Source organism: Heterodontus francisci, chromosome 26 (genome assembly GCF_036365525.1).
Source record: "Heterodontus francisci isolate sHetFra1 chromosome 26, sHetFra1.hap1, whole genome shotgun sequence".
Classification (NCBI taxonomy): domain Eukaryota; kingdom Metazoa; phylum Chordata; class Chondrichthyes; order Heterodontiformes; family Heterodontidae; genus Heterodontus; species Heterodontus francisci.
In genome coordinates this window covers 75,550,841-75,577,742 of record NC_090396.1, presented here as the reverse complement: position 1 = coordinate 75,577,742, position 26,902 = coordinate 75,550,841, and the positions used below count along the sequence as shown (strand labels likewise).

Below are 26,902 nucleotides of genomic sequence, written 5' to 3'. Positions count from 1 at the left end.
TTCTATGTTCTATGTTCTAATGGCACAGTTCTAAAGAGTGCAGGAACAGAGGGACCTGGGGATGCATATGCATCGATCTTTAAAGGTGGCCGGACATGTTGAGAGAGTGGCTAGTAAAGCATATGGGATCTGGGGCTTCATAAATAGAGGCATTGAATACAAAAGCAGGAAGTTATAAAGCTCTGGTTAGGCTACAGCTAGAATATTCTGTCCAGTTTGGGTTGTCACACTTCGGGAAGGATGTGAGAGTCCTTGAGAGGGTGCAGAGGAGATTTACCAGAATCATTCCAGGGATGGAGGATTTTAGTTACAAGGTTAGGTTGGAAAAGCTGGGTTTGTTCTACTTTGAATAAAGGAGATTGAGGGGAGATTTAATGGAATTGTACAAAATTATGACCAAGTAAAGCTGTTCCCATTAGCTGATAGTATAAGGACTAGGGAACACAGATTTAAGGTTTTGAGTAAGATGCAGGAGGAATGTGAGGAAGAACTTTTTTATGCAGTGAGTGGTTATGACCTGGAACTTGCTGCCAACGACGGTGGTTGAAGCGGAGGTGATTGATTTCAAAAGGAAATTGGATGGGTGTTTGTAGGACTACGGGGATCGAGCAGGTGAATGGGACTGAGTAGCTTGTTCTACAGAGAGCTGGCATGGACCTGATGGGCTGAATGGTGGCCTCCTCTGCTGTAATGACTCTGATTCTATGACTTTATTTGGTGCATTCTGAGGCCTCTTGCAATTCTGTCTTCCAAGCCAAAAATAATTTCCCTTGTGCGGGGTTGAACAGATTTTGTGTGTGAACGTAAAGCGAGGGGAACTTGGAAACAGTCAAAATGAATACATTTGCTGAAAATTACACACAATCAAAAAAAGGAAAGTACAGAAAATATGGAGTCCGAACAGGCACAGGGAGCTATCAGGTTAACCAGACTGTCACTCCCAGCTACAAGGCAATCTACTTTACTCATGCTGAGTTATTAATAATCGGTCCCTATTCATGTTGGTCTCTCTAGTATAGTTTGTCTGGCTTCCTTCCCCTGTTACTCCAGATACAGAGGTACATACCTATGTTACTGTTTGTGATCATGTTTTGTGACTCATGCAAATAAGCCAGTGGCCCATATTACCTAACAACAGCTTGCATTTATATAGTTCCTTTAACATAGTGAAAGATTCCAAGGTGCTTCAGAGGAGCATTATCAAACAAAATTTGAGACTGAGCCACATGTGCTATTCGGACAGATGACCAAAAGCTTGTTCAGAGAGGTGAGTTTTAAGAAGCCTCTTAAAGGAGGAAAGTGAAGGAGAGGAGAGGGTTGGGGAGGGAATTCCAGAGATTGGGTACCAGGCAGCTGAAGGCACAGCCACCAATGCTGGAGTGATTAAAACCTAAGTTTGGCAGCAGATGAGTTGAGATCGGGGTGGAATTGAACAGCATTACTGAGGTAGAAATAGGCGATGATGGTGCAGATATGTGGCTGGAAGCTCATCTCGGGGTCAAATATGACACTAAGGTTTCCAAGAGTCTGGTTCAGCCTCCGACTGAGAGCAGGGAGAGGGATGGAATCAGTGGCTAAGGAACAGAGTTGTAGCAGAGACTGAAGGCAATGGCTTTGATCTTCCTAACATTACTGCTAATCCACTACTGGAAAGCGAACAAGTAGTCTGATAATTAGTGACAGTGAAGGAATTGAGAGGTGGTGAGGTAAAGCTGTACGTGTAGAAACTGACACTGCTTTTGGATGAAGTTGCCAAGGGATAGCATGCAGATGAGAAATAGGAGGGGGCCAAGAATAGATCATTGGGGGACAGTAGAGGTAGTGGAAGAGAAGCTATTGCAGGTGATTCTCTGGCTGTGATTAGATAAGAATGGAACCAGGTGCAGTCCCACCCAGCCGGAGGATGGTGGTGAGGCATTGAAGGATGGTGTGATAAACTGTGTCAGAGGCTGTAGACAGGTCAAGGAGGAGGAGAATTAAAATCGGGGTGCTCAAAAGGCCAGAATCAGAGGAGTGCAGATATCTTGGAGGATTGTAGGGCTGGAGGAGATTATAGAGAATTGGGGAAGGACGAGACCATGAAGAGATTTAAAAACAAGTTTTGCAATTTTAAAATTGAGGTGTTGCTTAACCAGGAACTAGTGCAGGTTAGAGAGCACAAAGGTGGTGGTGAACAGGATTTGGTGTAAATTAGGACATGGACAGCAGAATTTTGGATGACCTCAAATCTGTGGAGGATAGAATGTGGGAGGCGGGCCAGAAGCACATTGGAATAATCCAGTCTAACGATAACAGATGTATGACTGTTCAGCAGCACATGAGCTGGGACATGATGGAGTTGAGCGATGTTCGAGGTGGAACTAGGTAGCTCCTAGTAGCTGTTGTCCATCCAGCAGTGGGTCAGTGGTCTCGCGAAGAACTGGTGTCCTCTTTGGGCAAGAGATGTGGGTCTCTTTGGGGTACAAATGGCTCCAAAGTGGGATGTCTGGTATGGAAGGTTGGGATGAGTTTAATCCTCCTTGATCGTCTTGGTAATCTGATACCTGAGCCTGACATAATACCCTAGTGCAGTGGAAATGATTGACCAGGTAGCTTGTCTCCTGAATGGAAAGTTGAACCGTCACTGGGAGCTGGAGTACCTCTGACTCACTCCAGATAACACTTCCACCCTAGTGGCCCAATGAGTACATTCAGCACATTTACTTGCCAGGGCTCTGTGCTGGTAAACTGTGGCTTTAGCCAGTTGAAGGCCAGCAGTTTGAGGTTTAGAGGGGATTGAACAGGAAATATTTTCACCTAGAGGGTAGTGGGGGTCTGGAACTCACTGCCTGAAAGGGTGGTAGAGGCTGAAACCCTCATAACGTTTAAAAAGTACTTAGATATGTACTTGAAGTGCCATAACCCACAAGAGCTAGAAAGCAGGATTAGGCTGGATGGCTACTTGTCAGCTGGCATGGAAACAATGGGCCGAATGGCTGCCTCCCATGCTGTATTTCTATGATTCTAAGATTGTTATCCTGGTGCAGGCATAGGACATTCCCAACCCCTGACCTATATCTTCTGTGTTTTTATGAACATACGAATTAGGAGCAGGAGTAGGCCCCTCGGCCTGCTCTGCCATTCAATAAAATCATGGCTGATCGGATTGTAACCTCGACTCCACATTCCTGCCTGATGACCTTTCACCCCCTTATCAAGAATCTATCTCCCTCTGCCTTAAAAATATTCAAAGACTCTGCTTCCACTGCCTTTTGAGGAGGAGAGTTCCAAAGACACGATCCTCTGGGAGAAAACAATTCTCCTCATCTCTGTCTTAAATGGGTGACCCTTTATTTTTAAATAGTGACCCCTCGTTTTAGATTCTCCCACACCCTTTCCACATCCGCCCTGTCAAGACCCCTCAGGATCTTATATGTATCAATCAAACTGCCTCTTGCTCTTTGAAACTCCAGCGGATACAAGCCTAGCCTGTCCAACCTTTCCTCCATAAGACAACCAGTCCATTCCAGGTATTAGTCTAGTAAATCTTCTCTGAACTGCTTCCAACACATTTACATCCTTCCTTAAATAAGGAGACTATTACTGTACACAGTACTCCAGATGTGGTCTAACCAATGCCCTGTATAACTGAAGCATAACCTCCCTACTTTTGGATTCAATTTCCCTCGCAATAAATGATAACATTCTATTAGCTTTCCTGATTACTTACTGTACCTGCAGACTAACCTATCGTGATTCATGCACTAGGACACCCAGATCCCTCTGCATCTCAGAGCTCTGCAGTCTCTCACCATTTAGATAATATGCTTCTTTTTTATTCTTCCTGCCAAAGTGGACAATTTCATACTTTCCCACATTATACTCCATTTGCCAGGTCTTTGCCCACTCACTTAACCTATCTATATCCCTTTGTAGCCTCCTTATATCCTCTTTATAACCTACTTTCCTACCTAACTTTGTGTCATCAGCAAATTTAGCAACCATACCTGCGGTCCCTTCTATCTTCTTTTCCAATCTAAAGGAACCTTCCCCGAATCTAGGGAATTTTGGAAAATTAAACCAACGCATCAACTATCCCACTGGCCACTTCTTTTAAGACCCTAGGATGAAGTCCATCAGGACCCGTGGACTTGTCAGCCTGCAGTTCCAACAATTTGCTTAGTACCGCTTCCATGGGGATTGTAATTTTCTTCACTTTTTTTCCCCCTCCCTTCCATTTCCTGATTTACAGCTGTTTCTGGGATGTTACTTGTATCCTCTATAGTGAAGACCGATGCAAAATACCTGTTCAATTCATTTGCCATCTCTTTATTTTCCCTTATTAATTCCCCAGACTCACATTCTACAGGACCAATGCTCACTTTGTTAATTTTCCTTTTTTAGATATCTATAGAAACTCTTACTATCTGTTTTTATATTTCTAGCTAGCTTTCCCTCCTACTGTAATTTTGCCCACCTGATCAATCTTTTAGTCATTCTTTGCTGTTTTTTATATTCTGTCCAATCATCTGACCTGCCACCCATCTTTGGTCCATTATATGCTTTTCTTTAAGTTTGATTATTATTTTTTTATTTTATTTTTTATTTGTTTAGAGATACAGCACTGAAACAGGCCCTTCAACCCACCAAGTCTGTGCCGACCAACAACCACCCATTTATACCAACCCTACACTAATCCCATATTCCCTACCACATCCCCACCATTCTCCTACCAATTACCTACACTAAGGGCAATTTACAATGGCCAATTTACCTATCAACCTGCAAGTCTTTTGGAGGTGGGAGGAAACCGGAGCACCCGGCGGAAACCCACGCAGACACACAGGGAGAACTTGCAAACTCCACACAGGCAGTCCCCAGAACTGAACCCGTGTCGCTGGAGCTGTGAGGCTGCGGTGCTAACCACTGTGCCGCCCACTTAAAAGTTATCTTTAACTTTTTTAGTTAACCACAGATGGTGGGTCCTCCCCTTGGAATTTTTCTTTCTCGTTGGAATGTATCCATTCTGTGTATTCTGAAATATTCCCTTAAATGTCTGCCACTGCATCTCTATTGACCTATCCCGTAACCTAATCTGTCAGTTCACTTTAGCTAGCTCTGCTTTCATGCCCTCATAATTGCCCTTATTTAAGTTTAAAATACTAGTCTTGGACCCATTCGTCTCTCCCTCACACGGAATGTAAAATTCAATGATATTATGATCACTGCTACCTAGGGGTGCCTTCACTATGAGGTCATCAATTAATCCTATCTCATTGCACAATACCAGATCTAGTATAGCCTGCTCTCTGGCTTCAGAACGTGCTGTTCTAAGAAACTATCCTGAAAACATTCTATGAACTCCTCATCTAGGCTACCTTTGCCCATCTGATTTTTCCAGTCTTATATGTAGATTCAAATCCCCCATGATTATCGCTGTACATTTCTGACAAGCACCCATTATTTCTTCCTTTTATACTCTGTCCTACCGTGTGCTTACTGTTAGGCCTATACAGCGCACCCACAAGTGACTGCTGGCCTTTATCATTTCTCATCTCTACCCAACCGCTTCTACATCCTGGTTTCCTGAACTTAGGTCACCCCTCTTTATTGTGCTAATATCTTCATTAGTTAACAGAGCCACCCCTCCACCTTTTCCTAGCTTCCTGTCCCTCCTAAATGTTATGTACCCTTCAAATTTCAGGTCCCAATCTATGTCATCCTGCAGCCATGTCTCTCTAATGGCTATCAGATCATATTTATTTCTATTTGCGCTCTCAGTTCATCTATTTTGTTTCAAGTGCTGCATGCATTCAGATACAGAGCCTTTAGTTTTGTCTTTTTTGTCCTTTTATTATTTTTGTATGGTCTAGCTTTGACTGCTGATTTACTCAGATTTGCACTCTCTATCCCTTCCTGTCACGATCTGTTTATCATTTCCCATATTAATACTTTTCCCTCTTGCCTTGTCTCTACTCTGATCTATCACATCTTCCCAAATTGCCTCCACTACTCAGTGGGGTGTGACCTTCAGGGTGGAAGTATTGGGAAAACAGGAAGTGGATGTGGATTTCGCAATAGCTCCTTTTGGAGCCTTTTAAACCTGACATTGCGTGTGTGTGTGTACATCCAGTCACTTGGAAACAAACCTTTGTATTATTGGAGTGAGATGTGTTTGTCTGACTGTCTTGGTTCTATATTTTGCAGGTCCTGGGGTTGCTGCTGTGGATTGTCTGCTGGTTGGACCTTTTCTATTCCTTGGCTGATGTGGTGAATCAAGAAGCTAAGGCTCCAGTGTATTTTATCAGCCCTTTGCTACTGGGAGTCACAATGGTGAGCAGAGCATTGCAGAATCCCATCATTAAGATGCAGCACAGGTTGCTCTGTGATTGGCTGTTTTGAAATTCATAGTGCTGATACTTTTTAAGAATCGCTATTCTCTGTCTCTGCCCTGACAGTGCCCCCTCACCCTGATTGGCCATGCTGCTCAGTGGCACAGCAGTGGTTGTGGATCTCACTGCATCAGTATTCATGATATTGTGTGACTCTGCTCCTGACCAGTCACGAATGGACACCTGAAATCCAGTGCAGCTTATTACCCAGATTTTTTTATATAGACCCTCACCTACACACACATCTAATGTCCTTTAGTGAAGGAGATCTGCCATCCTTACCCAGTCTGGCCTATTTGTGACTCCAGTCCCACATCAATGCACTTGACTCTTTACCCCCTGAACTGGCCTGTTAAACCCCTCATTTCAAGAAGAAGGCCCACCACCACCACCACCTTCTCCAGGCAACTAATGATGGGCAACAAATGCTGGCCTTGAGAGTGATACCCACATCCTGAGAATGAGCAGTAAACCAAATTCCTAGGTGGGATGAGATAACTACACCCAGAATGGGATAGGGTTTGTTCCTTTCTAGTCTGGATAGGTCAGCTCCACAATGGGTGATGCACTGAGATAGCTGGGGTGAATTTCACTTTCATGAGTCAGAGCAGGAACAGCCCCCCCACAGCTGAATAGCCCATCAACACTTAAATAGGAACAGAAGGAGGCCAGTTAGCCCTTAGAGCCTGCTCCGCCATTCATTAGGATTTCAGCTGATCACCTCAACTCCACTTGCCCACATTTGTTCCATATCCCTTGATGCCCTTCCTCAGCCAAAATTTCTCAATTTCCATCTTGACAGCTTGAATGTACCTCCAGCATCCACAGCTTTTCTAAGGGAGAAAGTTCCAGATTTCCACAACCTTTTGCTTGAAAAAATGTTTGCTGAATGTCCTGGCTCTAATTTTAGCATTATGTCCTTGTTCGAGACTCCTCCAACCAGAAGAAATAGTTTCTCTCTATCGACCCTATCAAATCCTTTTCACATTTTAAACATCTCAATAGAATCACCCATGAAGAATAGGTGAGGCACAGAGCTGCAGCTAAGACCTGTGGGCTCTGGACCCCTGGGAGAACTGGTGCCCTGGCGCGAGAGGCAGGTTTTTTAACTTCTCTTTGGGCTGTACATATGGCAAGTCTGTGCGATGAACACCTCTCTGCAAGGTTTTATTGCGGTGCGCAGTGATAGAGAGCAGGAGGTGGGACCTGGCTGTTTTTAACGTTAGTCTTCATTATGACCTCAGTTGCTTGCGACGTTTCTGATCCAGTACGAGAGGCTGCGGGGGATCCAGTCCTCTGGGGTGCTGTTCTTCTTTTGGCTGATCGTGCTACTTTGTGCTGTGATACCATTCAGATCGAAGATCCTGGTGGCACTCAATGAGGTAAGCAGGAGAGGGCTGAGGGGCAGCATAAGTATTCATTGTTTGATACGTCCCCATGAACTTTAAATGGGATAACCATTGTATTATGCAAATGTTGAGCCAGTGCAATCCGTAGAGCGCTGAGTGTTATCAGGCCACTGACTTGGGATGGGTAAATGGTGCAGACAAGAGGGCAATTGAAACTCTGGAATTTTACTCAATTTCCATTGACAATCAGTGAGTGTTTATACAAAAGCTTCATGCAGGAGATTAACTAGATGGGGAGAGTGAACATGGGCTCTGGGACAAATGGAGCTGATGGGCCGAGTGACTGATCTCATTTCATACTCTCATGTTCTGGCTCCAATGGGCAGGCTCTCTTTGGGGTAATGGTGCCTTCTGATAGGGTTGTCACTGGGGCCTGAGATTCTCCGACCAGACTCCTGATAACCCTAGAGGCCAGTGCTGTAACATCCTGTAGCATGTGGGATAGTCCTGCCTTGGCTGAACAAACAGTGGGAAAGCAGGTAGCTGATGCTTGGTTTTAGCCGGTTATACTTCAGTATTGTGTGCAGACGTGGAGGGGAGTGGGGAGGAGGGGTCCTGAGATCTGACTGTTCCTGACCTGCAGCCAGACTGCTGCTGAAGGGAGAGAGTGTACAGTTGTTATGGTGCAAACAGGAGCTCTACCTGTGTGGAATTTTCTGTTGCTTGATTGAAAGACTTTGAACAATAGTTAAAGGTTTCAGAGAGACACGCAACCGACTCCGTCCTGAGGTGTGAATGAACTGCTGACTGACTGACTTCCGTGTGTATTGTTTTTTTTCCCCTCAGAGTGGAGTATCTGATGTCTTCCGATTCACCACATTCTACATCTACTTTGCTGTAGTTCTGATCCAGTTCTTTCTCTGCTGCTTGAGTGAACCTCCGCCATACTTCTGCACAACCTCACCAGATGAGGCAAGTCCAGCGGTTAACGTTTGCTGCACCTTCTCATCTCTGACTTTCATGGTCTTGAAGTCTCCAGTTACTTTAGGGCAGCAGGAAATTCACAAGCTACATCACAAAGGTGTCAGTTGTGGCTCAGTGGGTAGCACCCTCACCTTCAAGAGTCAGAAAGTCAGGGGTTCAAACCTTGAGAGTTGAGCATATAATCCAGACTGACGTTCTCAGTGCAGTACCGAGGGAGGGCTGCACTGTCAATGGGGGCAGTACCAAGGGAGGGCTGCGCTGTCAATGGGGGCAGTACCAAGGGAGGGCTGTGCTGTCAATGGGGGCAGTACCAAGGGAGGGCTGCGCTATCAGAGGGGGCAGTACCGAGGGAGTGCTGCACTGTCGATGGGGGCAGTACCAAGGGAGGGCTGCGCTGTCAATGGGGGCAGTACCAAGGGAGGGCTGCGCTGTCGATGGGGGCAGTACCGAGGGAGTGCTGCACTGTCGATGGGGGCAGTACCAAGGGAGGGCTGCGCTGTCGGAGGGGGCAGTACCGAGGGAGTGCTGCACTGTCGGAGGAGGCAGTACCAAGGGAGGGCTGCGCTGTCGGAGGGGGCAGTACCAAGGGAGGGCTGCGCTGTCGGAGGGGGCAGTACCGAGGGAGGGCTGCACAGTCGATGAGGGCAGTACTAAGGGAGAGCTGCGCTGTCAGAGGGGGCATTTCCAAGGGAGCACTGCACTCTCTGGGGCAGCACCGAGGGAGCACTCTGCGGCCGGAGGTACTGTCTTTCAGATGAGATTTTAAACCACAGCCCTGTCAGGTGAATATTAAAAAAAAAAAAATCCCATGGCACTATTTTGAAGAGCAGGGGAGTTCTCCCCCTTTGAACTGGTCAACATTTATTCCTCAACCAACGTCGCTAAAACTGTTCAATTGGCCATTTGTCACATGGTTTGTGGGAGCTTGCTGTCCGCAATTGGCTGCCATATTTCTGTGCATTACAACTGTTCTTCAAAAGCATAATTGATTGTGAAGTGCTTTGGGATGTTCTGAGGTTTTTAAAAATGCTATCTAAATGCAAATTCTTTCTCTAAGAATCAGTCAGAATTCAGATTTAACCTGCAGTTTGTGGCAATGTGGATTTGGAGATTTTGTGCCAAGACATAAAACCTGAATGGAATTAAAGGTTCAGAGAGATATAAAATGGCTGTCACCATTCCACAATGAAGATGTATCCTGTGGTGTGTTGAACCTGGCTGTAAAGGAAAGAACACAAGAGGAAGAGGCCATTCAGCCCCTCAAAACTGTCCTACCATTCAATTTGATCGTGGCTGGTCTGTATCCTAACTCTCCAGTACTTGGCTCTTTTCAGATCTTATCACCATGATTCAAAATGAAGTCAAAGTGATGGAAGTTTGAATGTTTGTTCGGTTAGATTGCCAGGTTTTATTTGGTTGTAGAGCAGCTCAATTGGAAAGTGATAGTGAAGCTAAATGCCAGGTTCTAATCACCAAGTGTTAGTGACTTAACAACTTACCACAATGTGGTAATGTTGCAGGTTTATGTCAATCCCTGCCCTATTATATAACATTTAACTGAGAGATTATAAAATAACTTTGATATACTCGAATAATACCATGGATGAGGGACTTCAGTTACATGGAGAGACTGGAGAAGCTGGGATTCTTTCTCCTTGGAATAGAGCAGGTTTAGGGGAGATGTACTTAAAAATCATGAAAGGTTTTGGCGTAAACAAGGGAAAACTGATGGGAGGTTTAGTAACCAGAGAACACAGATTTAATGTGATTGGCAAAAGAATCAGAGGTGACATGAGGAAACATTTTTTTTAATGTATACCAGCGAGTTGTAATGACTTGAAAGGGCAGTGGAAACCGATTCAATTGTAACTTTCAAAAGGGAATTTAATAAATACATGAAAAGGAGAAATTTGCAGGACTATGGGAAAAGAGCAAGAGAGTCCTACTAAAAAGCTCTTTCAAAGAGTTGGCACAGATATGATGGGGTGAATGGCCTCCTGTGCTGTATCATTTTATGAATTCTAACTTGGAGGAGATGAAACCAATTGAAGGATTGACCAATCCTGTTTACTGACCATAGAATCCCTGCCCTGAGGCGAGTGCTGGATTCCTGTCTAGGCTGACGTTCTGGTGGTTTACTAGGTAAGTGCTTTCCTCCACATTTCTTCAGTCAAACTGTCTTCATAAAAAGATGGATATTCCACCCCCAACCCCTGCTGCAGATCCTGTACAGTGTCTGGCATCAGACTCTTGGATCACCTGAGATCACTCCCGATAAATGAAATGGTTGCCCCTGCCCAACTGTGTGGTCAAGCCTCTCTGCTGTCATCCAACTGGGTGGGGCTGCACTCACCTGGTTCCATTTTTACACTCACCTGGTTCCATTTTTATCTCTCTAATCGGAGCCAGAGAATCACTTGCAATGGCTTCTCTTCCTGCTCCTGCGCTGTTACTTCTGGTAACCCCAACAGATCTATACCTTGGCCCCCTCCAATTTCTCATCTACATGCAACATCACCCGACAGCACAGTGTTAGTTTTCACATGTACCCTGGTGATACGCAGATCCACCTCATACCACCTCTCTCGACTCCTCCACCTTCTCTAAATTGTCAGATTGCTTGTCCCACATTTAGTAGTGAATGAGCAGAAATTTCCTCCAATTAAATATTAGGAAGACTGATTTGTTATCTGTCCCACTCCAGCTCTGTTCCCTAGCAACCGACTTCATCCCTCTCCCTGGCAGTAGTCTGACATTAAACCAGCCTGATCGCAACCTTCCACTCATTTGATCCCAAGAAGAGTTTCCGATCTCCTATCTGCACCATCACTAACACTGCCTATTTCCACCTAATAACATTGCCCAATTTCGCTACTTCCTCAGATCGTCTGCTTTTGTTATCTCAAGACTTGACTATTCCAATGTGCGCTCTTGGCTGGCCTCCCACATTCTACCCTCCATAACTTTAACTCATCCAAAATTCTGCTGCCCATATTCTAACTCTCACCAGGTACTGTTCATCCATCACCACTGTCTCCCAGTTAAGCAACGCCTTGATTTTAAAATTCTCCTCATTTTAAAATCCCTCCAAGACCTTGCAGCTCCCTATCTCTGCAACCTCTTACAGCTCTACAGCCCTTTGAGATCTCTGTGCTCCTGCATTCCTGGTCCCTTGCACATCCCCGATTTTAATTGGTCCACCATTGGCAGACGTGCCTTCAGCTGCCTGAGCCCTGAACTCTGGAATTCCAGGATAAACCTCTCCACCTCTCTTGCCTCCTTTTTAAGAGGTTCCTAAAAACCTATCTCTTTGACCATGTCTTTGAATGCCTGTCATAGCTCTTTATGTGGCCAAGGGAAAAATTTTGTTAATATTACTTTGAAGCATCTTGGGACTTTTTATTACATGAATACATGTCATTATAAATGCAAGTTATTGGTACAAACCACTCATTGGGCTGATCGGTCAACGAGCCACTTCGAACGCTGCCAACAATGCTTTGTACACATGGGCTGCCCAGGATAAGCTGCCAGCTGACGTCTTGTTTGCCTCGTGCACTAAAGTGGCTCATCTCTTTTTTTCCCCCCCCACCCCTGTCTGAGTGCCTCAGAGATCAGGAACTTATGTGTAGCAGCCTATGTTCTGCAGATGGCAAGTTGTTGATTTGTCAGTCAGGCATGACTCTATGAAGGAGGTCGCTGTGCCTGGGTGGACATTGCTGCGATTCCACTAATGTGTTTTAGGGGAGGGTTAACGCCTATAGATCAGTTCCAGGGATCACTCCTCTCAGCATGCAGGTTACATCCCATATAAGGGTGAATGCTTGGCCAATTAAAATTAGCCTTGAATGGAAGGACTGTGGTCAGGCAATAGTTCAGTGTGTGCGCGTTAACCTGTGTCTCTATACTTGAATACAATGTCACTCACCATCTCTGCCTCTCTCTCACACGCGTTCTCATGCTCTCTCTCATCCTTACCACAGAATGGCAGTGCAGGGTTACAAGCAACCCCTGGAGGACAAAGATCTCTGGTCACTGAATAAGGACGACAGGTCCGATGTTGTTGTGGCGAAACTACTCAAAGAGTGGGAGAAACAGAAGCTGAAAGCAAAGAGGTATGGTAACTCTGCCCTTCCCACACCCCCTGCCACTGGCAACAAGTGTTTTATATATAGAACAAGAGTTACAGGCTGGAATCTAATCGAGGGGTTCAGGGGTTTATATATAGAATAACAGATACCCGGGAGTGAGTTACAGACTGGAATCTAATCGAGGGGTTCAGGGGGTTTATATATAGAATAACAGATACCCGGGAGTGAGTTACAGACTGGAATCTAATCGAGGGGTTCAGGGGGTTTATATATAGAATAACAGATACCCGGGAGTGAGTTACAGACTGGAATCTAATCGAGGGGTTCAGGGGGTTTATATATAGAATAACAGATACCCGGGAGTGAGTTACAGACTGGAATCTAATCGAGGGGTTCAGTGGGGTTTCTATATAGAATAACAGATACCCGGGAGTGAGTTACAGACTGGAATCTAATCGAGGGGTTCAGGGGGTTTATATATAGAATAACAGATACCCGGGAGTGAGTTACAGACTGGAATCTAATCGAGGGGTTCAGTGGGGTTTCTATATAGAATAACAGATACCCGGGAGTGAGTTACAGACTGGAATCTAATCGAGGGGTTCAGGGGGTTTATATATAGAATAACAGATACCCAGGAGTGAGTTACAGACTGGAATCTAATCGAGGGGTTCAGTGGGGTTTCTATATAGAATAACAGATACCCGGGAGTGAGTTACAGACTGGAATCAAGGGGTCGGGTATGGTTGATGTTTTCTGATTAATTACATGTTTTATCACCTTCCCTTGCCAGGAAACAAGAAGTGTTCTTCACCAAATGTTCACCTACATATAATATCACAGAGGGGGAGCCTCATGAAGCTGAGGTCCTGTTTCCCAGCAAGCAAGACCAGGAGAAACCTTCGTTCCTCATTGCCCTTTTCAAGACCTTCGCTCCATACTTCCTCATGGGATCGGCACTGAAGCTCTGCCAGGACCTGTTGTCCTTCGTCAATCCCCAGCTTCTCTAGTATGAAGTATATATACTATAAAGCTCTAGTTAGACCCCAACTGGAGTACTGTGTCCAGTTCTGGTCGCCACACTACAGGACGGATGACCACTACAGGGTCCTTGAAATGGTGCAGAAGGGATTTGCCTGAATGGTTCCAGGGATGGAGGATTTTAGTTAGAAGGCTAGGTTGGAAAAGCTGGGTTTGTTCTCCTTTAGAACAAAGGAGATTGAGGGGAGATTTAATAGAACTGAACAAGATTATGATAGGCTTAGATAAGTTAGACAAGGAAAAACTGTTCCCATGAACAAATGGTACAAGGACAAGGGGACACAGATTGAAAGTTTTGGGCAAGAGATGCAGGGGGATGTGAGGTATCACTTTTTTACACAATGGGTGGTAATGACCTGGAACTCACTGCCCACAAGGGCGGTGGAAGTGGAGACGATCAATGACTACAAGAAGAAGTTGGGTGGCCTGAGGGAAATGGACTCGCAGGGCTACGGGGATCGAGCGGGGAAGTGGGACTGACAGGATGGCTCCATGGAGGACTTGTGGGCCGAATGGCCTCCTTCTCTGCCATAAATGATTCTATGACTAAATGTTCCGCACACTGTAAATTGTCCCCAGGCCCTGCCTGAAAAGCAAACTGAGGGGATGAGGTCAGCCCAGTTTACACTGATCTTTGTCTCCCTTGGGGTGTAAAGTGGGTGCCTGAACCCCTCCCCTCAGTTTCCCACAGGGTGGAGTAGATTACAATTGCCCCCCTCAGGGTGGGACATTTCCAGAACCATTGCTGTCCTCCCAAGTGGCCCTGAGAGAGATGGGCGGGAATTCCCGCTTATGGGCTGCATCACAGTGTTTGTCCATGCCAGATTGCTCCTGCTGCTTGGGGGTGAAGGGGCTGACAAAAGAGCCATTGGAATACAGCCACTTTGAGTTTAGTAGAAGTATTTATGTAAAAGGAAGACTAGCTGCTTCCTCCTGCAGCTGCTGGCTGTGCTTCAGTCCCTCACTTACTCTTTTTTTTTACACCCAGCATGTTGATTTCCTTCGTCAATAATCCGGAGGCCAGGACCTGGTGGGGATACGGCATCTCCTTCATGATGTTCTTCTCTGCCGCCTTGCAGACCCTCATCCTCCACCAGCATTTCCAGTATTGCTTTGTAACTGGCTTGCGGCTCCGGACAGCCATTGTTGGAGCCATATACCGCAAGGTGAGTGAACCACAAGTTTTTTAGGTGGTTCAGTGATTATTTTACTGGGTTTATAATCCAGAGAACATAAGTTCAAATCCCACATTGGCCAGTTTGAAAATTTGAATTCCGTCTAATAAATCAGAAAATAAGGTGGAATCAGTAAAAATGACCAGGAACTGTCAGAAATATCCAGTGTGGTCACTAATATCCTTCAGTGACTTCAACTCTACTTAATAGAAGATGCACTGGGTGCAAACAGGACCAGGCTCTGATCCAGTTCTTAATATGCTGTTGACGTGTGAAGGTTGTCCCATTGGCTGACTCACCAGATTGCACCCATTGTCCATGGAACTTGCACACTGGGGAGCCACTGCCCGGAGCTCAGCGGGTGGCACTCTTGACTGAGTCAGAATGTTGCGGCTTCAGGTCTTACTCCAGGGCTTGAGCACAAAAATCAAGGCTGGAGGTGCCATCCTTCAAATGAGACTTTAAACTGAGGGCATCAGTGGAGATCGAAACAGAGCTAATGTTTCAGGACCAGATGCTGCCAGACCGGCTGAGTATTTTCAACACTTTCTGTTTTTATTTGATTTACAGCATCCACAGTATTTTGCTGTTATTTGCTTTAAACCATCTGCCCTGTCAGGTGAATGTAAAGGATCCCATGGCACTATTTTGAAGAAGAGCGGGGAGTTATCCCTGGTGCCCTGGCCAATGTCATTCAACATCGGTCATTATCACGTTGCTGTTTGTGGGATCTTGCTGTGTGCAAATTGCCTGCCATATTTCCCACATTACAGCAGTGACTACACTTCAAAAATATTTCATTGGTTGTAAAGCGCTTTGGGACATCCAGTGGTCATGAAAGGTGCTGTAGAAATGCAAGTCATTTTTCTTTTAACTGTTCCCCAGTGAGAGTCAGTGTCCATGGAATGTGGCTCTTGGGAAAGTCGGTACCCTCAGGAGAGGAGAGGTGTGATTAGTGTGTGAGGCTAAACATGAAGAACTCTTGTTAAATGTGTGACTTTTTGAGTTTTATTTTTCAGTCTCTGGTCATCACTAACTCAGCCAAACGCTCATCCACTGTTGGGGAGATTGTGAACCTGATGTCAGTGGATGCCCAGAGATTCATGGATCTCACCGGCTTCCTGAACATGCTGTGGTCGGCCCCACTCCAGATCTGTTTGGCTCTCTACTTCCTGTGGCAGGTACCTCCTTTCCCCATTCTCTTATTGAAATGGCAAAATGTTGTGGTATTGAGCTGGACAGAAATGCAGCCAAGAGAACAGTTCTGATGAAAGGTCACAGACCTGAAACATTAACTCTGCTTCTCTCTCCACAGATGCTGCCAGACCTGCTGAGTATTTTCAGCACTTACTGTTTTTATTTCAGATTTCCAGCATCTGCAGTATTTTGCTTTTATTTTAGCTGTAGTTTGGGTTTGATTCTTGGAGAGGTGTAAGCACTAATGCAGTCTCTGTCCCCTTTGCCAGAACCTGGGTCCTTCAGTGCTGGCTGGTGTTGCAGTGATGATTCTACTGATCCCATTCAATGCTGTCATTGCCATGAAGAGCCGAAGCTTTCAGGTATGTCAGAAGAAAGATACTTCTTCACTTCTCTCGTCCACTCTACCCCACTCTTTCATTCCTTCACTTGCAATACTTCTCCATCCATTGTTTATCCACCTCACTCACCCATTTACTCCCTCACTGTCTCACTCAGTACTTCTGTGTCTCCTTCATTTCTACTCATTCTCCCATCACTGTTATTTACTCCTTCACTCTTTCCTTCACTTCCTCCTTCTAGCTTCCTCTCCTGTCCATCCCTTCATTCTAGAATAGGGGTCATAGATTCAGGATAAAGGGTCAGCCATTTAGGACTGAACTGAGGAGAAATTTCTTCTTTCACTCAGATGATTGTGAATTTTTAGAGTTGCTTGTGGATGCTGAGTCATTGAGTATATTCAAGACTAAAATCGACAGATAACTGGACTCTAAGGGAATCAAGGAAAATGGGGATTGGGCGGGAAAGTGGAGGTGAGGTCAATGATCAGCCATGATTGTGTAAAATGGCGGAGCGAACTGGAAGGGCCGGCTGGTCTACTCCTGCTCCTATTTCTTACACCGTTATTCCTGACTCTTTTTTCTGTTTCCCGACATTTAAAAGTGGAACCAGGAGCTGCCCTATCTTATTAGAGTATGGTCATTTAGTGGTTATGTTACTGAATGAGCAATGCAGACACTGGGCTAGTAATCCAGAGAATGAGTTAAAAACCCACCAGGACAATTTGAGAATTTGAATTCAGTATATATTATATATTTTAAAAATGGTCTGAAAAATGCTGGTCTCAGTAAACGTAACTGTGAAGCTGTTGGATTGTTGTAAAAACCCAGCTGGTTTGCAAATGACCTTTTTGGAAAGGAAATTTATCATCCTTACCTGGTCTGGGCATACATGCAACTCTAATGTGATTGCCTTCTCTTACTGTCCTTTTATGTATCAAACCACAAAAGGTTCAAGAAGGTCACTGACCATCACCTCTTCAGGGAAACTAAGGATGGCTAATGAATGCCATCCAAATCCCAAGAATGAGAATTTTTTAATGTGGGCGGGGCTGAGATTTGGGAGTCTCAAACATTTGGTAAAACTTTTTTTGGGAGAAGTAGTTTGGGGGCAGACTGTCCTTTTAAGCCCAGTGCTAAACTTGCACCTTCCCTGTGAGGAGTGCACTGATAAGAACATAAGAAATAGGAGAGGACTAGGCCATTATGCCCCTCAAGCCTGCCCCACCATTCATTAAGATCATGGCTGATCTGTCCCAGGCCTCAACTTCTCTTTCAGGCCTGCTCTGCCTAACCCTTGACTCCCCTAGATTTCAAAAATCTATCTACCTCCTCCTTAAATGCATTTAGTGACCTAGCCTCCACAACTCTCTGAGGCAGAGAATTCCAGAGATTCACCACGCTCTGAGAGAAGAAATTCCTTCGCATCTCAGTTTTAAATGTGTGCCCCCTTATTCTGTAATTATGTGCCCCAGTTCAAGATTCCGCCACCAGTGGAAACATCTTCTCAAAATCTACCCTCTCAAGCCCCCTAAAATCTTTTATGTTTCTGTAAGATCACCTCTCATTCTTCTAAACTCCAATGAATAAAGGCCTAACCTATTTAGCCGTTCTTGATAAGACAGCCCCTTCCTCCCAGGAATCAGCCTAGTGAACCTTTTCTGAACTGCCTCCAATGCCAGTATATCCTTCCTTTAATACGGGGTCCAAAACTGTACTAAGTACTCCAGGTGTGGCCTCACCAACACCCTGTACAGTTGTAACAGGACTTCCCAATTTTTAAACTCTAACCCCCTAGCAATAAAGGCCAAAATTCCATTTGCCGCCTTAATTACTTGCTGCACTTGCTAACCTTTTGTGTTTCATGCACAAGAACACCCAGATCCCTCTGTACTGCAGTATTTTGTAGTCTTTCTCCATCTAAATAATAATCTGCCTTTTTATTCTTCCTACCAAAGTGGATGACCTCACAGTTTCCCACATTGAACTCCATCTGCCAAGTTTTTGCCCACTCACTTAACCTATCTATATCCCTTTGCAGATTCTTTGTGTCCTCATCACAATATGCCTTCACACCTATTTTTGTATTGTCAGCAAATTTGGATACACTACACTCAGTCCCTTCCTCTAAGTCATTAATATAGATAGTAAATAGTTGAGGCCCTCGGACCGATCCTTGTGGCACCCCACTAGTTACGGCTTTCCAACCTGAAAAAGACCCATTAATCCCGACACTCTGCCTTGTGTGTGTTAGACAATCCTCAATCCATTCCAACACATTACCCTCAATAACCTGAGCTCCAAATTATGTGGCACCTTATCAAACGCCTTCTGAAAATCCAAATATATGACATCTAAAGGTTCCCCTTTATTCACTCTGCTTGTTATATCCTCAAAGAACTCTAACAAATTTGTCAAACATGATTTCCCTTTCGTAAAACCATGTTGAGTCTGTCTGAATGCATTATGTTTTTCTAAATGTCCTGCTATTTCTTCCTTAATAATGGACTCTAGCATTTTCCCAATGACTGATGTTAAGCTAACTGGTCTATAGTTTCCTGCTTTCTGTCTCCCTCCTTTCTTGAATAGGGGTGTCACATTAGCGGTCTGCTGGTACCCTACTGGAATCCAGTGAGTTTTGGTATAATATGACCAATGCCTCTACTATCTCTGCAGCCACTTCTTTTAAAAGCCTTGGATGCAGGCCATCAGGTCCTGGCAACTTGTCTGCCTTTAGTCCCATCAGTTTGTCCAGCACCTTTTCCCTCGTGATAGAGATTGTTACAAATTCCTCCCTCCCAATTACACCTTGTTCATCTATTATTGTTGGGATGTTTATAGTGTCCTCCACTGTGAAGACTGATGCAAAATATTGGTTTAAATTATCTGCCATTTCCCTGTTATTAATTCCCCAGTCACATCTTCTAAGGACCCACACTTACTTTAGCTACTCTCTTACATACCCGTAGAAGCTCTTACTGTTTGTTTTTATATTTCTTGCCAATTTACTTTCATATCAATTTTCTCCCTCTTTATTAGTTTTTTAATCATCCGCTGCTGGTTTGTAAAACTTCCCAATCCTCTGGCCTACCACTCGTTTTCGCCGCTTTATACGCCTTTGTTTTTGATTTGATACTCTCCTTAACTTCCTTTGTTATCCACGGGTTGTTCATCGTTCTCTTCGAGTCCTTCCTTCTGACTGGAATAAATGTTTGCTGAGTGTTATGAAATATCTGCTTAAAAGTCTGCCACTGCTCATCTACTGACTTTCCCTGTAGTCTATTTTCCTAGCCCGCTTTAGACAACTCTTTCTTCATACCTCTGTAACTGCCCTTGTTTAAGTTGAAGACACTTGTTTGAGACCCGAGTTGCTCACCCTCAAACTGAATTTGAAGTTCCACCATGTTATGATCGCTTCCCCCTAAAGGACCCTTAACTATGAGATCTCTTATTAATCCTACCTCATTACACAATACCAAATCTAAAATATCCTGTTCCCTGGTAGGTTCTGCGACATATCGCTCTAAGTAACAATCACTGAGGCACTCTACAAATTCGTCTTCCATGCTACCCTTGCCAATTTTATTTGTCCAGTCTATATGCAGATTAAAATCACCCATGATAATTGCAGTGCCCTTCTTGCACGCCTCCATTATTTCCTGATTTATATCTTGTCCTACAGAGAGGCTACTCTTCGGGGGCCTATAGACCACTCCCACCCGTGATTTCTTTCCCTTGCTATTCCTTATTTCCACCCAAACTGGTTCTACATCACGATCTATTACACCTATATCATTACTCACAACTACACTGATCCCTTCCTTTAATAACAAAGCTACCCCACCTCCTGTTCATTTCTGCCTATTCTTCTGGAACGTTGAATATCCTTGAACATCGAGTTTCCAATCCTGGTCATCCTGCAACTGCGTCTCAGTGGTAGCTATCAAATCATATTCATTTATTTCTATCTGTGCCGTCAGCTCATCTATCTTGTTACAAATGCTACGTGCATTCAGATAAAGAGCCTTAAGCTTTGACTTATTACCATTTTTACCTACTCCGGTTCTAATTTCTGCTGTACTCTTGTGCTTGTATTCGCTGTCCCTTCCTGTCACTCTCTGATTAATGTATGTTCCTTCACTACCCTGCACCTCTACTCTCTCATTCTATTCGACTTTTTAAACTTCCCTTCAATTGAACTCTTTTTTTTTTTCCCCCCCACCCCGCCCACTATTTAGGTTAAAGCCTTATCTACAACCCTAGTTATACGATTCGCTGGGACACTGGTCCCAGCATGGTTCAAGTGAAGCCCATCCCAATGGAACAGCTCTCTCCTTCCCCAGTACTGGTGCCAGTGTCCCATGAATCAGAACCCATTTCTCCCACACCAATCTTTGAGCCACACATTTACCTCTCTAATCTTATTTACCCTATTCCAATTAGCACGTGGCTCAGGTAGTGATTCGGAGATTATTACCTTTGTGGTTCTGCTTTTTAATTTGGCCCTGAGCTGCTCATAGTCCCTCAGCAGAACCTCTTTCCTAGTCCTATCTATGTTGTTAGTACCTACGTGGACCACGACAACTGGATCTTTTCCCTCCCACTCCAAGTTCCTCTCCAGCCCAGAAGAGATGTCCTTAACCTTGGCACCAGGTAGGCAACACAGCCTTCGGGACTCTCTATCTTTGCTGCAGAGAACAGTATCTATTCCCCTAACTATGCTGTCCCCTACTACAACTACATTTCTCTTTTTTTTCTCCCCCACTTGAATGGCACTCTGAACCACCGTGCTGTGGTTAGTTTGCTCATCCTCCCTACAGTCTGTGCCCTCGTTCACACTGGGAGCAAGAACCTCGTATCAATTGGATAAGGCTCCTCCAAAACTAAATTCTGGATCCCCATACTTGTCTCACTCACAGTCACACCCTTCTGTCCCTGACCATGGTCCAGATTGGATGTAATTAATCTAAGGGATGTGACTGTCTCCTGAAACACAGTGTCCAGCTAACTCTCCCCCTCCCTGATGTGTTACAGTGTCTGCAGCTCGGACTCCAGCTCATCAACTCTGAGCTGAAGCTCCTCGAGCAGCCAACACTTGCAGCAGATGTGGTCACCATGGATCGCACCGGCGCCCACCAGCTCCCACATACTACAGCTGTAACACATCACCGTGGATCGCACCGGCATCCACCAGCTCCCACATACTACAGCTGTAACACATCACCTGCCCAACCATCTCTATTCAATTTAATTAATTAATTAGGATCACAGTATTTAAGGAAAAAAAACTATTTAAGTGTACTCTTAACCTGTAATGACATCGCCTGATTTAAATTACTTGGCCAAAATCCCAAAAAAACACGGAAGAAGTAAAGAAATACCCACCAATCATTTACCAGCCCTCCTGTGACGTCACACTTCAATTTTTGCTGGTCAAGTAGTTCCACAGAACAAAACAAAGCAGAACAAAGCGTCTCTCACCGCCGCTGCTTCTGTGTCGGGCCTCGCTCTCTGCTCCTTTTATTCCCCGGCTCCTCTCACCGCCGCTGCGTCTGTGTCGGGCCTCGCTCTCTGCTCCTTTTATACCCCAGCTCCTCTCACCGCGGCTGCTTCTGTGTCGGGCCTCGCTCTCTGCTCCTTTTATACCCCGGCTCCTCTCACCGCCTCTGCTTCTGTGTCGGGCCTCGCTCTCTGCTCCTTTTATTCCCCGGCTCCTCTCACCGCCTCTGCTTCTGTGTCGGGCCTCGCTCTCTGCTCCTTTTATTCCCCGGCTCCTCTCACCGCCGCTGCGTCTGTGTCGGGCCTCGCTCTCTGCTCCTTTTATACCCCAGCTCCTCTCACCGCGGCTGCTTCTGTGTCGGGCCTCGCTCTCTGCTCCTTTTATACCCCGGCTCCTCTCACCGCCTCTGCTTCTGTGTCGGGCCTCGCTCTCTGCTCCTTTTATTCCCCGGCTCCTCTCACCGCCTCTGCTTCTGTGTCGGGCCTCGCTCTCTGCTCCTTTTATTCCCCGGCTCCTATCACCGCCTCTGCTTCTGAGTCGGGCCTCGCTCTCTGCTCCTTTTATTCCCCGGCTCCTCTCACCGCCTCTGCTTCTAAGTCGGGCCTCGCTCTCTGCTCCTTTTATTCCCCGGCTCCTCTAACCGCCGCTGCTTCTGTGTCGGGCCTCGTTCTCTGCTCCTTTTATTCCCCGGCTCCTCTCACCGCCGCTGCTGCTTCTGTGTCGGGCCTCGCTCTCTGCTCCTTTTATACCCGGCTCTTCTCACCGCTGCTGCTTCTGTGTCGGGCCTCGCTCTCCGCTCCTTTTATTCCCTGGCTCCTCTCACCGCTGCTGCTTCTGTGTCGGGCCTCGCTCTCTGCTCCTTTTATACCCCGGCTCCTCTCACCGCCGCTGCTTCTGTGTCGGGCCTCGCTCTCCGCTCCTTTTATTCCCTGGCTCCTCTCACCGCTGCTGCTTCTGTGTCGGGCCTCGCTCTCCGCTCCTTTTATTCCCTGGCTCCTCTCACCGCTGCTGCTTCTGTGTCGGGCCTCGCTCTCTGCTCCTTTTATACCCCGGCTCCTCTCACCGCCGCTGCTTCTGTGTCGGGCCTCGCTCTCCGCTCCTTTTATACCCCGGCTCCTCTCACCGCCGCTGCTTCTGTGTCGGGCCTCGCTCTCCGCTCCTTTTATTCCCCGGCTCCTCTCACCGCCGCTGCTGCTTCTGTGTCTGGCCTCGCTCTCTGCTCCTTTTATACCCCGGCTCCTCTCACCGCCGCTGCTTCTGTGTCGGGCCTCGCTCTCTGCTCCTTTTATTCCCCGGCTCCTCTCACCGCCTCTGCTTCTGTGTCGGGCCTCGCTCTCTGCTCCTTTTATTCCCCGGCTCCTCTCACCGCCGCTGCTGCTTCTGTGTCGGGCCTCGCTCTCTGCTCCTTTTATACCCCGGCTCCTCTCACCGCCACTGCTGCTTCTGGTGAGCTTTAATATCCACTCTCTCTTGTGTACCGTGTGACGTGGTCGTGCCCTTTTGTTTATTGCAGGTGCAACAGATGCAGCACAAAGATTCTCGGATTAAGTTGATGAACGAGATCCTGAATGGTATCAAGGTACTGAAGTTGTATGCTTGGGAACCGTCCTTCGAGCAGAAGGTCCTGGCCATTCGTCAGAAGGAGCTCAGTATCCTGAAGAAAGCTGCCTACCTCGGTGCCCTTTCCACCTTCACCTGGATAACTGCCCCCTTTATTGTGAGTACCTGCTCCTTTACACCCCTGTGTTATGCATTTTATTCAGATTCCCCCTGCCCCCAACAACAACTTGTATTCATATAGCGCCATTAATGTCATAATACATCCCAAGGTGCTTCACAGGAGCGTTGTGAAGCTGAATTTGACACCTGAGTCACAAGGGGAGATATTGGGTCAGGTGACCAAAAGTTTGGTCAAAGAAATAGGTATTAAGAAGCACCCTAAAGGAGGAGAGAAAGGCAGTGATGTTTAGAGAGGGAATTCCAGAGCTTAGGGCCCAGGCAGCTAAAGGCACGGCCGCCAGTGGTGGATTGGGGATGTGCAAAAGGCCAGAATCTGAGGAGCACAGAGAGTTGAAGATTATGGGGCTAGAGGAGATTACAGAGATGGGGAGGACCAGGCCAGGAATTTGAAAATGAGGATGGGAATTTTAAAATCAAGTCGTTGCCCCATTCTAAAGGCTATTGGCTTCAATATTGGCTATTAATGGATAACTGGTTGCAGGGGTGTATCTCACACGAGGGAGCCGTTCTTCAAGAGTTGGGAGAATATTCAAATGTGAGGTTACATGGTAGCTAATCCCATTCCTGGCTTCAAAAGACATACAAGCACCTTCCTTCGCAGTTGGAGTCACTGGACAGAGATCAGGAGCAGGATCCCAGATTTTCCCCCTGCCCTCCTCTTCCACACGCGCCCAGCCCTGCCCATAAAAAAAAAAAAATCTGGTGGCACTGAGATCAATAGTAGTAAACACTGCTGGACAGAGCAAACTCTGTCCCAAGCAGGGATCAAATACAGTTCCTCCAGTACTTTTCTGGGTGGGGAATTAACTTCAATTCGGACAAGTTGATCCGTCTGTTATAAAAGGAGGCTGGGGAAGCATATGGGGGAGAAGGGAATCAAGGGCTATGCTGATAGTTAGATAAGGAAGGATGAAATGGAGCATGAGACTGGTTGGTCCTGTTTCTGTGCTGTATACTGTGTATTTCAATGTAAGTATCAAGGTGTGTGAAGGTTGGAACACGTTTGACTGTAGCCCAGATATCTCATCAGCATATTGATCCTGAGATGTCAGTCTGCCCACGAGCAGATTCACCTCTTGCTCTGGAGCTCCCCAAAGCTGCTGAGGGGCAAGATGCACCATACACCTTTTTTTCTTTTTGAAGGCCCCTTTTATATATTTTATGTCGAGGGGGCCTTTATCTTCCAGGCTTCCTTTATAGACATTTTAAAATAACTTTATTAAACAACAGATAAATAAAACAAAAACTCAAATAAAAATGCCATTCTCTGCGTCGACGAAGCACTCCAGTCCCTACAGTGCCTAACAGTCGTGGAAGGCCTCAAGCGTACCGGCAGACACTGCATGCTCCTTCTCCAGGGACACCCGGGTGCAAACGTAACTGCCTGCCCCTCTTCTGCGATCAGGGAGGACGGACCCCCCGACGGCCAGCAGCCTGGACCTGTGAATTGCCACCTTGGGCAGGCCCAGGAGCAGACCGACGAGAAGATCCTCCTCCCGGCCCAAGCCCCTCCGCACCGGGTGCCCAAAGATCAGGAGCGTAGGGCTGAAGTGCAACCAAAACCTGAAGAGCAGCCCCTTCAAATACTCAAACGGGGGCTGCAACCTCGCACACCCCATATATACGTGGAACACTGACTCGTCCAGGCCGCAGAAAGTACAGGCGGCCTGGGAGTCTGTGAACTTACTTAAAAGTCTATTGCACGGGACTGTCCTGTGCAACAGCTTCCACCCCAGGTCCCCGATGTAATGGGGGAGGACACCCACGTAGAGAGACCTCCACCGGGGTTTCCCCTCGCCGCCAGATGGCAACATGGACCGCCAGGGCGTGTCTGGCCGGCTGACGAGGGCGAGGAAGTTTTTTTTAAAGATTTATTTAGAGATACAGCACTGAAACAGGCCCTTCGGCCCACCAAGTCTGTGCCGACCAACAACCACCCGTTTATACTAATCCTACATTAACCCCATATTCCCTACCACATCCCCACCATTCTCCTACCACCTACCTACACTCGGGTAAATTGGCCATTGTAAATTGCCGTATCAACCTGCAAGTCTTTGGCTGTGGGAGGAAACAGGAGCACCCGGTGGAAACCCACGCGGTTACAGGGAGAACTTGCAAACTCCACATAGGCAGTACCCAGAACTGAACCCGGGTCACTGGAGCTGTGAGGCTGCGGTGCTGACCACTGCGCCACTGTGCAGTGTGGAGAGTGTGCAGGAGCAGCCCGTACAGGAAACCCCTCCGCGCCGATTGGAATGGCATGGAGAGCATTTCTGAGAGGCGACTCGGGTTGTGCGGGACCGGCGCCCAAGGAGGGTTTCGGGGCCTGGGTCCGATGAGCGATTCCGGCCGAACGGAGGGTCAACTCAGCTGGGGGAGCGCTCTGCGCTCCAGAGTCCTCTCGTCACCTGCAGTGAGGGGCATCCCGGGGGCTTCGGCTACCCCTCCGCCCGTCGGTTGGTCCCGAGATCCAGCCGCCCGGACAGCCGAGGCGCTCTCCTCCGCCAGCGGGGGAACGCCCTGACTGGAGGCGACCATGTTCCAGACTCTGAATAGATCTGGGTAAAAGACAGGCCACTCCCTCAGAGAGGCGCAGCAAACGGCCGCCGGGAGCTGCGTGTTGTCTCAAAGGCATTGACACTGGTGGAAAAAATACGTCGCCAGCGCACACCATCTGGGAGGACGCTTGACGTACAGGTATCTCTGCAGGGTCCGAAGGTGGAGAGTCGCAGCCTGGGTGCAGACGCACAGACCCGGTGTTTCCTCTTCTGCAGAAGAAATCGATTAGTTTCTTCTGGATTTTGGTGGCGAAAGCATGGGGGCAGGGCCAAAGTGACCAACCGGTACCACAGCATCGAGGCCACCAGTTGGTTTATGACCAGCGCTCGGCCCCTGTCGGAAAGCACTCGGATCAGTCCTGTCCAGCACCCCAGCTGAGTGGTGACTTTCTGCTCCAACTCCTGCCAATTTGCCGGCCAGGCTTCCTCAGCGGGGCTAAGATGGACTCCCAATAGAGGTGGTGTGTGGTGCTCCACGCAAAAGGTGTCAACTCCTCTGGCAGGGAGTCCACCTGCCACTGACCCACCAGGAGACCGGAACATTTCTCCCAATTG

The 26,902-nt window shown here is 46.8% G+C and overlaps 1 protein-coding gene across 3 annotated transcripts in view; it reads left to right on the top strand.

The window, feature by feature from the left end:
* Nucleotides 1–26,902, top strand: part of abcc3 (ATP-binding cassette, sub-family C (CFTR/MRP), member 3) — a 163,754-nt gene that overhangs the window by 53,823 nt on the left and 83,029 nt on the right. For all 3 annotated transcript variants that reach the window (XR_010977594.1, XM_068058613.1, XM_068058612.1), the window contains exons 3-12: nucleotides 6,187–6,312; nucleotides 7,616–7,753; nucleotides 8,567–8,692; nucleotides 10,785–10,846; nucleotides 12,688–12,819; nucleotides 13,589–13,804; nucleotides 14,825–15,002; nucleotides 16,031–16,192; nucleotides 16,478–16,570; nucleotides 23,560–23,763. Coding sequence is in view for 2 of the 3 variants with exons in the window: in XM_068058613.1 (XP_067914714.1) it covers nucleotides 6,187–6,312; nucleotides 7,616–7,753; nucleotides 8,567–8,692; nucleotides 10,785–10,846; nucleotides 12,688–12,819; nucleotides 13,589–13,804; nucleotides 14,825–15,002; nucleotides 16,031–16,192; nucleotides 16,478–16,570; nucleotides 23,560–23,763 (1,437 nt within the window). In the remaining variant the exon portion in view is untranslated. The remainder of the gene's footprint in view (nucleotides 1–6,186; nucleotides 6,313–7,615; nucleotides 7,754–8,566; nucleotides 8,693–10,784; nucleotides 10,847–12,687; nucleotides 12,820–13,588; nucleotides 13,805–14,824; nucleotides 15,003–16,030; nucleotides 16,193–16,477; nucleotides 16,571–23,559; nucleotides 23,764–26,902) is intronic.